The sequence below is a fragment of the Onychomys torridus genome, chromosome 2 (genome assembly GCF_903995425.1).
Source record: "Onychomys torridus chromosome 2, mOncTor1.1, whole genome shotgun sequence".
Classification (NCBI taxonomy): domain Eukaryota; kingdom Metazoa; phylum Chordata; class Mammalia; order Rodentia; family Cricetidae; genus Onychomys; species Onychomys torridus.
This window is the reverse complement of record NC_050444.1, coordinates 66,627,616-66,641,833: the sequence shown is the minus strand read 5'-3', so window position 1 is coordinate 66,641,833 and position 14,218 is coordinate 66,627,616. Positions and strand designations below refer to the sequence as shown.

General features: G+C 49.6%; 1 protein-coding gene across 1 annotated transcript in view; it reads right to left on the bottom strand.

Moving 5' to 3' along the window:
* The window catches only part of Ccdc180 (coiled-coil domain containing 180), a 60,783-nt gene that overhangs the window by 36,593 nt on the left and 9,972 nt on the right, over positions 1-14,218 (bottom strand). The window contains exons 5-16 of the mRNA XM_036178544.1: positions 13,181-13,309; positions 12,992-13,102; positions 12,794-12,889; positions 10,059-10,222; positions 8,622-8,741; positions 8,006-8,085; positions 6,559-6,647; positions 5,711-5,833; positions 3,913-4,086; positions 2,343-2,458; positions 1,242-1,368; positions 81-120 (exon numbers count right to left, since the gene is read on the bottom strand). Of these exons, the coding sequence (XP_036034437.1) occupies positions 81-120; positions 1,242-1,368; positions 2,343-2,458; positions 3,913-4,086; positions 5,711-5,833; positions 6,559-6,647; positions 8,006-8,085; positions 8,622-8,741; positions 10,059-10,222; positions 12,794-12,889; positions 12,992-13,102; positions 13,181-13,309 (1,369 nt within the window). The remainder of the gene's footprint in view (positions 1-80; positions 121-1,241; positions 1,369-2,342; positions 2,459-3,912; positions 4,087-5,710; positions 5,834-6,558; positions 6,648-8,005; positions 8,086-8,621; positions 8,742-10,058; positions 10,223-12,793; positions 12,890-12,991; positions 13,103-13,180; positions 13,310-14,218) is intronic.

Below are 14,218 nucleotides of genomic sequence, written 5' to 3'. Positions count from 1 at the left end.
CAGTGTTGCCTGGACTGGGACCCCCACCCACAGATGTACTGGGGTGATGGCAGGGAGGCCCCAGGCTCAGGTTGTGTTACCTGGTTGCCTGAACTTGAAAGTCACTTCCCCACTCAAATTCTACAAGGAAAAAACACAAGTCACTATAGGGCCAGCAAAGCCTTTCTCCAGAACACAGTTACTAAAGCTTCATGACTCTTTAGGTAAAACGGCTCTGATGTGCTGTGACCAACCCCATTCACTGGGGCGATCGATGTGACCTCAGTCCAGGCAAATAATTTCCTGCCCTAATTCCCAGCAGACCAGTACACCCTGATGGTAAGCACCAGGTAACAGAATCAGGGCCCATTCTGACACAGTCTCAGAAGTAAACCAGAGAAAAAGGTGAGAAGCAGGGTGAACGGGCTGCACTGGTGTCCAAGGAGGGCGGACAGAACGAGCCTGACTAACATGACTATGGGTGAGCTGCTTTTGATGGGGTAGAGCTGGTAAGGAACATCTGAGGGAAGAGGGAATGGGATGTGGCTTAATTTTAGTAGAATCATGTGCCAGCGAGAGACATCATGAATGGAACACAAAGCATCATAGAAATTAGACTTTTTACTTTAAGGTTGGAGCCTATCTTTCGTGTGTGTGTGTGTGTGTGTGTGTGTGTGTGTGTGTGTGTGTGTGTGTGTGAGAGAGAGAGAGAGAGAGAGAGAGAGAGAGAGAGACAGAGAGACAGAGAGACAGAGAAAGGGGGTGCACACATGTGCATGTCAGAGAACAGCCTTGGGTATCAGTCCTCATCTTCCACCTCGAGACAGGGTCTTCTTAGTGTTCACTGCAGCGTATATCAGATTAGCTGGCTTCTGAGCTTCTGGGGATCCTCCTATCTCTGACTCCCATCTCCCCATAGAAGCACCAGAACTACAGATGTGGGCTACTGTGCCTGGCTTTATGTGGGTTCTGGGATTTGAACTCAGGTTTTCCCACTCCCCAGCAAACACTAACATGCTGCTGAGCCAATTCCTAGCCCCTGACCCTTCTGAACTGAGAAGGTCTCTGTTCAGTCTCTTCGCCCTTGACATTCTGACACGACACGGATTCCTACTTTGCAGGATTAAGGATGGCTTCCAAATGGTTTAAAATGCCCTGCCTGGGGAATGATGCTGCCCACCATGGGCAGATCAGACAGAAAGCCATCCTCTCCCCTGTCCTACTTACTGAGTGGCTGGGGGTGTACCATCTCTCCTTGATACCTGTTCAAAGATTTCACGAATGAAGAAGTGTCGGCTGAGGGTGAAGCTGTAGCAGTTGAGTTCTTTGAGTACGAACCCTGGGTACTCCATCACTTCCTTGGTCAGGAGGACGTGAAAACATTCATACCTGGGAGTGGGGAAGGGGAACTCTGTGGGAGACCCTCACTGGAGTTGTGCCCCCAGGCCTCCATCTGGCAACTAGCATTGTATAGTGCTGTTGGGTGGCTCTTCTTCTCAAAGCAGTCTTTGGGCTATTGTACTATTTTCCTGATCATACAGGGGCTCATTTTTCCTATCTATGATCCTAACTGTCCTTGAACTTAATCTACAGTATTCCATCAAACCCTCAGGCACCACCAGGCTCAGAAATGTTATCTGTTTCTCAGGCAAAGTGAACAGGTTCAGGAGTTTACTTAGTTACCCAAAGATAAACTCCCAGATCTATATGCAGCAATCAGATGAAGGCGGGTGTATTTCTGTGAGTTGTCCTTACAGAATCAGCTGTACAGAGGCACAAAACTGTAATGCAGTTCACAGAGAACTGTTAGTAATTCTGTATGGAGAACCCAGAGCCAATGAGAAAAAGCTAATCACAAGATGGCTAACATACGGCCAAGTATCTTATAAGTAATTATAGTAGTAAATTCTACACGGTCACTTAAAAATAGATCTATAATTACAGAATAATTTGCATTATATAACTCATCCTTTATTTTTAAAACACTGTATTTGGTTTGTATCTGTGTCCAAAAATGTGCATGCTCATACAAAAGAACAGCTGGGTAAGAATGTGGGGGACATCTCTGTTTGCAGAAGTTGACTTTTCTGTCACTTCAACAAAGAGTATACATGCTTACATTTAATGGGGAACCCAGGTTCTTGGCCTTGCCGTTTCTCACTACAAACTTGCCACAGTTCTCCCTAAGAAATTCTATATGTTCCTGGGTGAGGAGCAAAGGATTGTTAATGTTCTCCAGTGTTGAGGACACGGCTTTTATCTGAGTTGGCTGATCACAGCTCTGGTCTCCTGCGCTACCTGGTGTGCCCTTAATTATGAATCCCGGCCATCTCCTCCTTTCTTCTGAAGTCTGGTCAGCCTACCTGGACTTCATGTTCTTCAGGAAAGTCTTGGCCTTTTCCAGGTGCACCTTCAGTGTATCTTCTTGGCTCTGCTGTCTCAGTTGGTCTAAAAGTTTATCGAGGGTGATCTCTTGGGCCTGGTAGCCATTCCCAATACAAGAGAGGCACAGGTGAGTGTCCAGAGCTGGCAGGATGTTAGTGACATACAGATCCCACTTTCTCCAGAGCTGAGGTGTAGGCAGAAAGCCTGGGAGGGGACCCAGTCTATGACTGCCCTTGCTCTTTCCAACACACACTTCCAGGCTCTGTTCCTGGAATCTTCTTTTGTCCCCATCCTCCTCCCTAAGGACCCACCTCAGAAGAGCCACTTCAAGGACATTTCTCTTGTGCCTTGGCCCTATAGTCAAGCCTGTACTACACAGTTCTGAGGCATCTGTAAGTGACAACTTGGAGCCAGTTCCCTGAAATGCTCCCTATACCTCACTTTATCAGACTGCATAGGTGAGTTGCCAACCTCCACAATTGGGCCTTCAAAAGGCATACAGTCTCAAGCATTAGATACTTAGTGAGCTCAGGATGTGACAGACATCACTGTCAGCTACTCCCCTGTAGAACAAGAGAGCTCAGACTGACACAAGCTTGGGAGCTTTGAAGTCACTGGCTGATGCTGCCCCCTCCTCATAATGAAGCAACCTCACTTGTCATGTCTCCCCTGAGAAACTTCTCATAAAAGATCTACCACAGTCTTCAATTAGGCAAAGGTCTGCTTTCCCCCTACTTGAACAACTGCATATTAATAATTCTGGAGTTCACTGTGGGGGCAGGGCACCTGTCTATCACATGCAGTCCTTGGGAGATTTGACCCGCTGTTATCTTCTTTCAAGACTGTGGGGAAAATTCCATTCTCTTTGGCCAGCAGTAAGCTATGGCTCATGATTATACTTTGATCTTGTTCATTTTCTTATCATTTATTTACTTAATCCTTTGTGTGTGTGTGTGTGTGTGTGTGTGTGTGTGTGTGTGTGTGTGTGTTTCCAGGCATGTGGAGGTCAGAGGGCAATTCTTGGAAGCCTCCTCCTGACACTTTATGGGAACCAGGGATTGAACTCAGGTCATGAAGCCCTGCATGCAATCACGTCTACCTGCTAAACCACCCCACCAGTACCAGGTCATGTTATTTTAACAACCTAGACTATGTCCCATTCAGTCAGTCAGTCTGTCTTTCTGTCTCTGTTTCTTGTGCACACTCTTAGAAACAGGCTTGACTCACAAAACCTATCACAAGCTCTGGCCTGGTTCAGGATCCTTCTTCTTGCTCCTCCTGTTCCCCCACAAGATCAAGGCAAGCCTTGGTGCCTCCATCCACACACATTTTGCAATTTAAGGGTTTTACATTTGAGCCTAGGATCTATTTTCACTTCATTTTTGTTTATGGTGGGGGTTTTTGTTTGTTTGTTTGTTTGTTTTGTTGTTGTTGTTAATCTGAAAGCCTGCAGCAGTAGTCTGGGTCCAGCCCGCAGCTCCCCACACAGCCCCGCCCCACAGTATGGGTCCAGCCCACAGCTCCCCACACGGCCCCGCTTTGGGGCACCTGGTTCTCCTGGTTGTGCTTCTGTCGATGTTGCTCTATCCTCTTCTCTAGGTCCAGCTCTTGGGACAACAGAACACTCTGGTGGCCCTCCCACAGCCTCACAGCTTCCTGGAAGTACCGGAAGAGGTCCGCACTCTGCAATTCTGTCTGCTTGGCCAAGGCTTCAAAGGAGCTCTGCCAGGGTAGAACACAGAAGGTTACCTGGAAGGCAGACAGGCCCCAAGGACGACCTGTCTGCAGGGACTTGTCTCCAAAGACAGAAGTTACTACCTGAACACCGTCCCTCAAAGTCAGCTTTAGGCTCTGGGTTGGTTAGTTTTGTGTCACCTTGACACATGCTCATCTGAGAAACGAGACTCCCAAGTGAGATAATACTTCCATGAGATGGGCTCATAGGAAAGTCTGGTGAGCATTTTCTTGATTAATGGTTAATGTGGGCGGGCTCAGCCCACATTAATGGTGCTACCAACCCACAGACAGGTGGTCCTGCACTGTTTAAGAAAGCAAGCCAAGCAGACCATGAGGAATAAGCCAGTAAGACCCTCACAGCCTCTGCTTCAGCTCCTGTTTCCAGGTTCCCACCCTGTCTGAGTTTCTGCCGATTTCTCTCAATGATGGACTGCAATGTGGAAGTGTAAATAAAACAGACCCTTCGCTCCCTGAGTTGATTTGATCATAGTGTGTTAGCAATAGAAACCCTAACTAAGACAGGCTCCTGGCCTTGCCTGCGTGGGTTAGCTGGACCGAACCACCTCAGTCTGCAATTCTTTCTCTAAGAACACTGTCTCTTAGCATCTGGGTACAACTCCATACCTGCTGTTAAAATCTCACATACAACTTCACCTTTTAAAAACTGTGTGTCAGGGGCTCAATGGTTAAGAGTACCTGGTGCTCTTTCAGAAGACCTGGGTTAGGTTCCCAGCAGCCACATAGTGGCTCACAACCTTTCATAACTCCAGTTCTCTGATGCCTTCATGTGGCCTCCTCAGGCACCAGGCACACACATGCATGCAGGCAAAACATTCATATATTAAATAAAATAGATCTAAAGATTTTGGAAAAGCCCTGCATGTTAGGACTGGAGATAGTTCATTGGCAGAGAGCTTTCTTAGCAGATGTGAGGACTTGAGTTTGATGGCCTGCACCACACATACAAAACACAAAAATGCACGGGTTGTATGCACTCATCCGGGACAGAGACTGGTAGGCTAGACTGCAGGGTAAATTTGGCCCTCCATCTGTTTTTGTTTTGGACTTGTGAGCTAAGCACAGATTCTCCAATTTTTAAAACAAATCAAAAGTAGTGGGGAAAAAAATAACATGAAAATTAAATGAACTTCAACTCCTGGCCTCTAATAAAGGCATTGGGACACATCCACATCCTTTGTCTCTACATTGCTTAGGTTGATAGACGTGATGAGTTGTGACAGAGACCTGTGGCCCACCAAGTCTAACACAATTACTACCTGGTCCTTCACAGAAAAGGCGTGCCGGCTCTAGATCAAGACCATAAATCTCTCAGGGCTGGGAGCTCCTTGCCTTCCCCAGCCTTCAACACAGGGCCCATCAGCGGCTCTGGTACCCTTATGACCTAAGAGGCTTTCCCAAGCCTGAGCAGCCCTGGTGGTTTCCAGGACCCAGAGGATGATGTGATATCATTAGTACAGGAGGCCTGTGCAAGGAGGGACTGGTGAGGGCCAGGAGTGGACACACCAGGGATTCCCTAGACTTCTAGGATTGCAGTGCAGTACTCCAGAAATGTGCCCCGCCTTGAGGGTCCCCAGCACCCTGTACATACATCCAGGAGCTCCAGCTTCTTTTCCACCGTGCTCTGGAACTCCCCCACCATCAGAAAGAAGGTTGGATTCACCAGGCTCTCTGCTTCTGCTTCTGAGAAAGCTTTCCAGTCCAGCAGCTGCTTCTGCGGGGTGGGAGAACAAGGCAGAGCTATGAAACCCTCAGTTAACGATGAGCTACTTCAGGGCCCCACAGGGCTGCAAGTGGCACACTGACTCCCTTTGCTTCTGCTCCTGGATGGGTAGGGTGCAGAGCAGGACTGGCCAGAGGTGTCTGGAGAATAGGAGGCACTCTCTGAGGGTAGCAAGCAGGCTCTTGGGGCTCAGAACTTTTCAAAATGCCTAGGCTTTTGTAGGTTTTTCATCTAGACACTTTTACCAAGGAGGGGATATTTGACAAACTATTTCCCAAATTCCAGAAAATCTGCCACTGTCCTGGACAGGTTGAGAATAAACTCACTGCTTTATCCTGCCCAGAGGCAGGCAGACCAGAGAGAATGGTGGGGCTGGAGCCAAGGTCAGCACTATCTAGGAAGAGGACATTGTGGTGTGCCCTTAGAATATGGCCCCCCTCTTTGACAAGGCCCAGGGTAAAGACAGAGATGGCTCATGAATGTACAAATTCATTTCACAGGGGCTTCCAGAGGAAACAATGCTGAGCTAAGCTCTGGAGGCTGCAGGGTCAGCCAGGTAGAAGGAAACAGAATACCCAGTGGCCAGTGAGCATCTGGTGCCTCACAGGAAGAAAAGCCTCCATTGAGGGTAAGGGGCATGCAGAAAAGGCTGGGGGAGGGGGCATCAGGTCCAGTACACTGCTTCTCTTCCCAGGTCTGCAGAAAGGGAAGGCTACCTTGCAATCCTGTACGTAGGACAGGCAATCCTGCCAAATCTTCTCATACAGGAATCGTACCAGGGTCATGCACTCCATGTGATAGGTGTCTCCAGGGGCAGAAAACAAAATGGGGCAAAGGTCAGATGCTCTCCCAAGAGGAAGGGGAAAGTCAGAAGGAGAGGTGTTCCCTTTGCAGAGGGAATCAGCTTTCCCTCAGCAAAGAGCTTCCACAGAGAAGGTTGTTCGGCTCAGATTCGTCAGCACAGGGGCTGGTGTTTCCCTCCTCAGAGAGTTCCTAGCATCCCAAGAGGATGACCTCACTTGAGGAGTTCATCTCTAGCAGAAGCTTCAGGCTCAGAGGGTCTTCTGGGACACAAAGACAAAGGTGCACATGAAAGTTTTGAATCTGAAATGTATTGCCAGCTGGTGGCATTATTTTGAAAGGCTTTGGACCCTTTAGGAGGTGAAGCCTAGCTGACCTAAGTAGGTCATTGGGGTGGACCTTTAACAGTTACAGCCTTGCCCCTGGTTCAAGTGCCCTCTCTGCTCCCTGGTCCACACACTGTGGTGTGTGGAGTCTCTACCATGGCTCCCACCATCTTGCTTATAGCCATGCCTTTGAAATCCTCTAGAACCCTGAGCCAAAACAGACCTTTGCTCTTTTCATTTATTCGTCAAGTATTGTGTCATAGTAACAAGAGGGACTAGTGCATGGCCACTGACCTCCCTGGCTTGTGGTGAACCTCAAGGATAGAAAAATGATTACATTTTCTAGAGTAAGACTTGGCCCATTTTTTCCATAAAATGATTGAGCCAATATTTCCAGCTTTGTGTCACGCCGTCTCTACTGCAGTGAGCAAGCAGCCGGAGAGCAGACAAACAAGTGTGACCACATCCTGAACTTATTTCCAAACCAGGAAGCTGGGCTATGGGCTGTGACCTGACACTCTCAATGTGGAGTCTTCTAAACAGTTACCATTTACGGTTCAGCCATCTTGCTGTGAGCTGGGGACTAAACTGTGAATAGACATTAATTCACAAGGTAGGGGCCATGATAAGTTCTGTTCATATCTCTACTTTACAGAGGAGGACACTGAGGCCATGAGATGTCTTGGCTTCCCCATGGCCATGCATCAGGATGCAGCAGAATTGGGCTTTAATCCCATACCTCCAACTGTAAGACTCTCGGGACATGGCCATTGTGTCATCCTGAGTTAAGCAGAGACTTTGTTTCTATTCCCATTCTTGGGTCAGGGGTCAGATGTCAGGGGTCAGAATCTGTGGTTAGCATGGCTGTGGACTGGACAATAAGTAGAGGAGGGGTCTTCAGGGCTCACTCATCCTAAAGTCCCTGGATGGAGGGGCTACCACGCCTTCTCAGCTACATGAATGGAGGGCTGACTATAACAAGCTATACTTGGTCAGAGTTCTGGAAGGTTTTGGAAATCTCACAGACATTGCTCACCAAGCTGCTTGTTCAGGGACGTGAGGGTATCATACCACTCAGTCAGCTGGTTTTTGCTGTAGTTAGGGGGGAGGAGGTCACTGGGGAAAGAAGAGATAAGGGGTAAGCCTTGCATGCACAAAACTTGCCAAAGGGGCCAGCATATTTAACATCCTGTCAATAAAATACTGAAGGAGCTGAAGAACCTGCTGGGATCTCCTGGTGCCCTAAACAAGCCTCATAGAAAGGCCCATTATTATTCCCAAGGTTGCTATCACAAAGACCCTGAGCTTCCTGCGACAGCAGCCTCCCAGTGCTGTGGCCTTCTACCCACTCTCCAAAGTGCCTCAGGATGAGGTCCAAAGCAGCCTCCTCTCTCCTCCCTCTTCCCTCCTCCCTGGCCACTGCTTCCTAGTGAGCTCTTAGGCAGGACCAGTGTAAGCCTCTTTCCACAGCAAATGAACTATGACCTTCCTTGCCATGGAGGGTGGGGGGCTGGGGTGGCCAGCCCAGCCCTCCAGCACCAGGAGGTGGCCTGGTGTGGGAGGGAGAGTTCCAGGGGAAGATCTAGGCCACATGGCCTCCCTATTAAATCCCCAAAGGTGCTGATCCTAGTGTTCCTTCCTACACTCCATACCAAATGGTGCAGAGGTGATCCAGCCGGACTCTTTGAAGGATCTCCTGGTTCTTCAGCATTTCGTCCAGCTCCTTCTGCACAGCTGGGGGCTCCTGGATATTACTGCTAGCCATGAACTCACTGGACAGCCAGACCCCGAGTCATAGAGGAGAGAAGTGGAAGGAGACCCGGGTAAGAACACTCTGAGCCCCGTGACCCTGGCCCACACCACCCAGGCTGTAATGGCCCCACCTCAGACGCCATGACCCAGAACAAGCTCCTCTTCCACTTTGAGCTTCAGACTATAGCTCAGAGATAATGGCAGCGCCCATCCTCATTGGGAACTTGTGAGGACCCAGAAAGATGTCAGATGAGGCCCTGAGCCCCATGCCCCCGGCATCGTGGGAAGTGTCCAGGAAAAGTCAGCTGTGGCCATCGGTACTGCTCTCTGTTGACTGTAGGCTATTAGGGTGCCTACAGTGTGGAGGAAGCAGGCTTGGCATCCCTGTGGACTTCATCAAGGTCACATGGAAGGGCAAGGCTGAGCCTCAGCACACAAATGCAGAGGTGGGTCCTCCCCTCCCCCTTTCTCCCCCGCAGAAGACACGTGTGTAGTAAGTGGTAAATTTCTCCAGTCCCACCTGGCCCCGTGGTCTCACTCGGCCCTGTGGTCTTGCAGATGTTTATAAAATAATCATTCAGAGGCTTAATATTATTTACAAACAATATGGCCCATGGCAGGCTTCTTGCAAGCTAGCTCTTTCGTCTTAAGTTAACCCATTTCTGTTAATCCATGTTCTGCCACATGGCCGTGGTGTCACCGGTCTGCTGGCATCTTGCTGCTCCCTGGGCGGCAGCTAGGCATCTCTCCCTACTCTCCTTTCTTCTCTCCGTATCTGGGCTTGGATTTCCTGCCTGCCTCTAAGCTGCCTTGCCATAGGCCAAAACAGCTTTATTTATTAGCCAGCGGGAGCAACTCATATTCATAGCATACAGAAAGCTATCCCACAGCACACATGTGCTCCTGAAAGGTGGGAGGTATCCACCTGAGAGACAGATATCTGTCCTTCCTGGCCCAGGACCCTCGGTTATAACTAATACAGAAGACTGGAAAAATACAGACAATTACATGAACCCTTTCCAGTAATTCATACTGAGCTCAGAGGATAGTTGTGAAACAGAGTTCATGAAACAATAAAGGTCTAAAACAGCATGGACTCTGTGGGCCGAAAAGTGCTCGAGGCTTAGCTGTACCTCTCCTTCTAGGAGGGGTCAGTGGTGACTTTTAGTTCTTTTTTGATGCTTTTATCTATTTCTAACTTTAAATACAGGGGCATAGAAAACACTAGCGTGTCTAAATAACGATGAAGAGAGCAGGAAAAAGCAGCCGGGTGGCTGGGAGGGAGTCGCAGGTGGGAGTGTGGAAGGCCAAGGGACGGGAAGGATGCCGCCACTGACCTGAAGTTTTGCTGCAGGGCCTCCTTCTTGAGAGTCTTCCAGCTATCCACCAGGCCCTGCCAGCGGTGGCGATTGTCAAGCTCCTGCTGCAGGGTGGCTTCAGTCAGGTTGACCAACAGCTGGGCGATGGCCCTCCGGTTGCCCAGTAGAGCCTGGTTCATGGCCTGTGGTCAGAGGTGGGTAGGGCTGTAGACAGGGCAGTTCTCTGAGACGGGGGTGGGGTGGGGGGGCAGGGGTGGGGGGGCTAAGTGAAGCAAGGCTGTGGTGGGATGTGAGGAGTGCCCGGAGGTCACAGACAAGGAAGCAGCTGTGAACCACTGTTCGCCAAGGGTCGTCTTTGAAGGCTGAATCATGTTCCTGATAGCAGGAACCCCAACCCAGAAATGTAGGTTCACTGGGTCACTGCTTAAAAATGGGGGAGCTAGCACTCCAGTTGTCTGTTTGCTGCCTGTATATAAGTTTGTTCCAAAATCAGAGCTCAGCCACATGTGATGTCTTTGAGAGCCAGCCAGACCTGAATCCAGATCCAAAGCTGATCCTCCCAGGAGGGCTCATCTGCATGTCCCTGGCACAGCATAGGAACAGCCCATTATTGCACAGCATGATTCTGCCCTTTGCCTTGTACCAGTCCCACTGCTAAAATGAGAGCAGCTTACCCCCTCACTGCTCCCAACCCATCATGGGGGTGGGGTGGGGGGGGAGAAACCTCCATGCACCCATTTCCCAAGTCCTCTAGCTAGCTGAAGGCCCAGCCAGGCTCAGAGGGAAGGAATTCCAGCATGGCTTTCCAGCGGGGCCTGAGGCTTCATGCCAGCAAGCAGTTGCTGGGGGCTAAGCAAGTATGTCTTCCCCCTGCAGGTCCACAGTCGTGCTGGGAGGGTAGGGCCACAGCAGAGGAGCTTTGCAATTGGATGAGACAAATGCATGTGAGTGGCGCTTGCCAGGTGCCAACAGTGAGGTGATCAGGCACCAGGAAGGAAGCACGGCACCGAGTCAGAATCCAGACTGGAGGTTCTCCAGAGTCACACAGAGCCTAGACTCCAGGATGGGAATTAGTATACAAGGTGAGGATGACCCAGACTCAGAAAGACAAGTATCATATAGTCTCTCACATGTGGCCCTAACTGTTAAGATTTCTATGTGTTTAATGCACATATGTGGGTGTGAGTGTAGGTACAAATTGTGAAGCCAGAAAGAGGACCGTGAGAGGAGAAAGAGGTGTCAAGAAGTGGGGGGGGAGTCACAGACCAGTGACAGGAAAGCAGAATGGAGGTTAATGGGGTGGTGGAGGGGTGCAAGGCGGGGGGCGGGGCAAGACCCAGGTAGGAGAGGATCAACAAAACAAATCATGTTTTAAACACTGTAGCAAAGCATATTTTATATGCTAATTTAAAATTAAATTTAGGGGGCTGGAGAGATGATTCAGTGGTTAAGAGCACTGGCTGCTCTTCTAGAGGACCCTAGTTCAATTCCCAGCACCCACATGGCAGCTCACAACTGTCTGTGAGTCCAGTTCCAGGGAACTGAAACCTTCACACAGACATACATATAGGAAAAAAAAAAATTAGATTTAGAGGCCAGAGAGATGGCTCAGTGGTTGAGAGTGTTTACTGCTCCTCCAGAGGACTTGGTTTAGGTCCCAGCACTTACGTTAGGTGGTTCACAACCACTTGTAACTCTAGCTTCAGGGGACCCGATGCCTTTTTTTTTTTTTTTTTTTTTTTTTTTTTGTCTCTGCAAGTATTCATATACATGTAGCACATACACACAGGGACACAGAGACATGCACATACACACAAATTTAAAAATATGTATCTCTTTAAGAATAAAATTTTAAAATAAGGACGACTGGTATTGTCAAGACCTCTGCTGTTACCCACCAAACACATCCCAGCAGGGAACACTGCTATCCCAGTTGAAGACCCAGGGTGAGCTCAGCCCTGTACAAACACTACTGCACAATGCACCTGTGAGCAGCCCAAGCAAGAGCCCTGGAAAGGCTCAGAAGAGTCAGGCTTTACTCCAGAGACATCATGAATAACCTTGAACTTCTTACTTCCCGTCACAGACAGCAGCTGGGGAGACTGGGAGTCAAGAGACAGAGCCAAGAGGCAGGGGCATCCACAGCCACCACGGCCACTAGGAGAGGCAGGAAGAATGAGGAAACCAGAGCCCCTGTGACTGCCAAGGGTGGGGAGCCCTGGGACAGTGAAGCCCTAAGACAACAACCCCAGAGTGTAGCTGGGACATGAGCCAGGAAGTGATGGCTGAGTGCTAGGCATGTAGCAGTAGACAGCAGGAAACCATGAACGCACTCCTCAATGGCTGCTATTGAAAATGCAGTTACAGGGCTGGAGAGATGGCTCAGAGGTTAAGAGCACCGACTGCTCTTCCAGAGGTCCCGAGTTCAATTCCCAGCAACCACATGGTGGCTCACAACCATCTATCTGGTACCCTCTTCTGCTGGGCAGGGATACGTGCAGACAGAACATTATATACATAATACATGAATAAATCTAAAGGAAGGAAGGAAGGAAGGAAGGAAGGAAGGAAGGAAGGAAGGAAGGAAGGAAGGAAGGAAGGAAGAAAACACCTAAAAAAGAAAATGCAGTTACAAAGATTTGATTCCCAACCAAAGAAGCCTACCTGAGTTACCTAGGGACACCATGCATTTCTGAATACCAGACTTAGGCTACCCTAGACCACACTCCTCCCCACCACAGAACACCACTCACCATGGCTTCCTTATCTATCAGCCTATATACATCAGGCTTCAGGAGGTAGGAGGTCTTCTCTATGATGTCAACATATCTTTTTAACACGTCCTTTAGCTAGAGAGGAGAAAGCATCACTGTGAGTGACTCTCAGTTCCTAGAGCACTAACAGGGAAAAGAATGATGTGCAACAAACCCTTCTAGAGAAAGCCAACTCGCCTTCTCAGCTCGAGAGACCTCCAGGGCCAACAGCTCTTGGTCGAGCTTCTGAATCTCCTGCTTCTGCTGCGTGAATCTCTCGGCCACCTTCTCCCACAGCTCCAATAGGGCCTGCACAGGGGAACTGTGTCAGGCCAGGAGTTCCTGCAGAGGCAGGAAGGGCAAGCACAGCCACCAGGGAACCCCCACCTCAATAGTGTAGTTTTCAAGGTCCGGTTCATTTTCGACTTTTTTGAAGAGCTCGTCAACATTCTCATCAGTCTGGGACATCTTTTTCAAAAGAAGCTCCCCTTTCTCCAGGATGAGAGGTTCCATCTCCTGTGACAGGCCAGGAGGCTGAGGGTTAGGCATTAACACCCCAGATAGGAGGTGGCCCTCTTTGTAACAGGGGGGGGGGGGAGGTGCCAGGCCCCATCATGTCTCAAGAAGAGTCAGTATCTGGACCTGGGCAGTTGAGGGTTGATGATGAAGTCACCCAGAGGACCAGGGCGTCTTGCAGTATACCAGACACGGTGCCTGTGTGGCGCATGCTGCCCCTTGACTTTCTCCTCAGCAGCTGGAGGAGGGGCTGCCAGCCAATCTAGCCTGTCAGCTCCCAGAGAAACTCAGAGCAAATGGTTAACTGTGGTGCCTCTTAACATCCCCGAGTGTCTACGTGGCCTCCAGGCTCACTCGGTACCTGGGCTCCTCTCAACACTTCTCATCCCATCTTCTACCCTAAACTTCTACCCTAAACTTCTCCAGCCCGGGCTCTGCTTCCCTTCCCTCAGCTTCTCTTTCTGTAGAAACCCGCCATTGGGCCCGTTGCCTCTTGGTGCGTCTTTCTCGGTTCTCTTGGCTGGCTCTCTTGGTCCTCTGCTCTCCTCTCCACTCACTCTTCTCTTTCTCTCTTACTCTCCTACCGATCCTTCCTCTCATAGCCCTGTTCAGTCTGGACCCTTCCAGATGCCTCTGGCTGTGCTCTCCCCCATATTTACAATAAAATCCTTCTCCTCAACTGTAACTAGGGGTGGGTCATGCCCTCATCTCATTCATAGCCCTTAACTGGTCATCAGTGAACCGTAATTAAAGGATGAAAGAAAGCCAGGTTGACTTTGGATCTGAAAATTGAGGTCAACGGAAGTGAAGAGGCCAGGGCTGGCATCTGGTTGGGACATAATGAAGACAAGACTGGAGTCTGCTGTTAAGGCCCTAGACACACAGCCAGTACTTGGGATTCAAGACAGG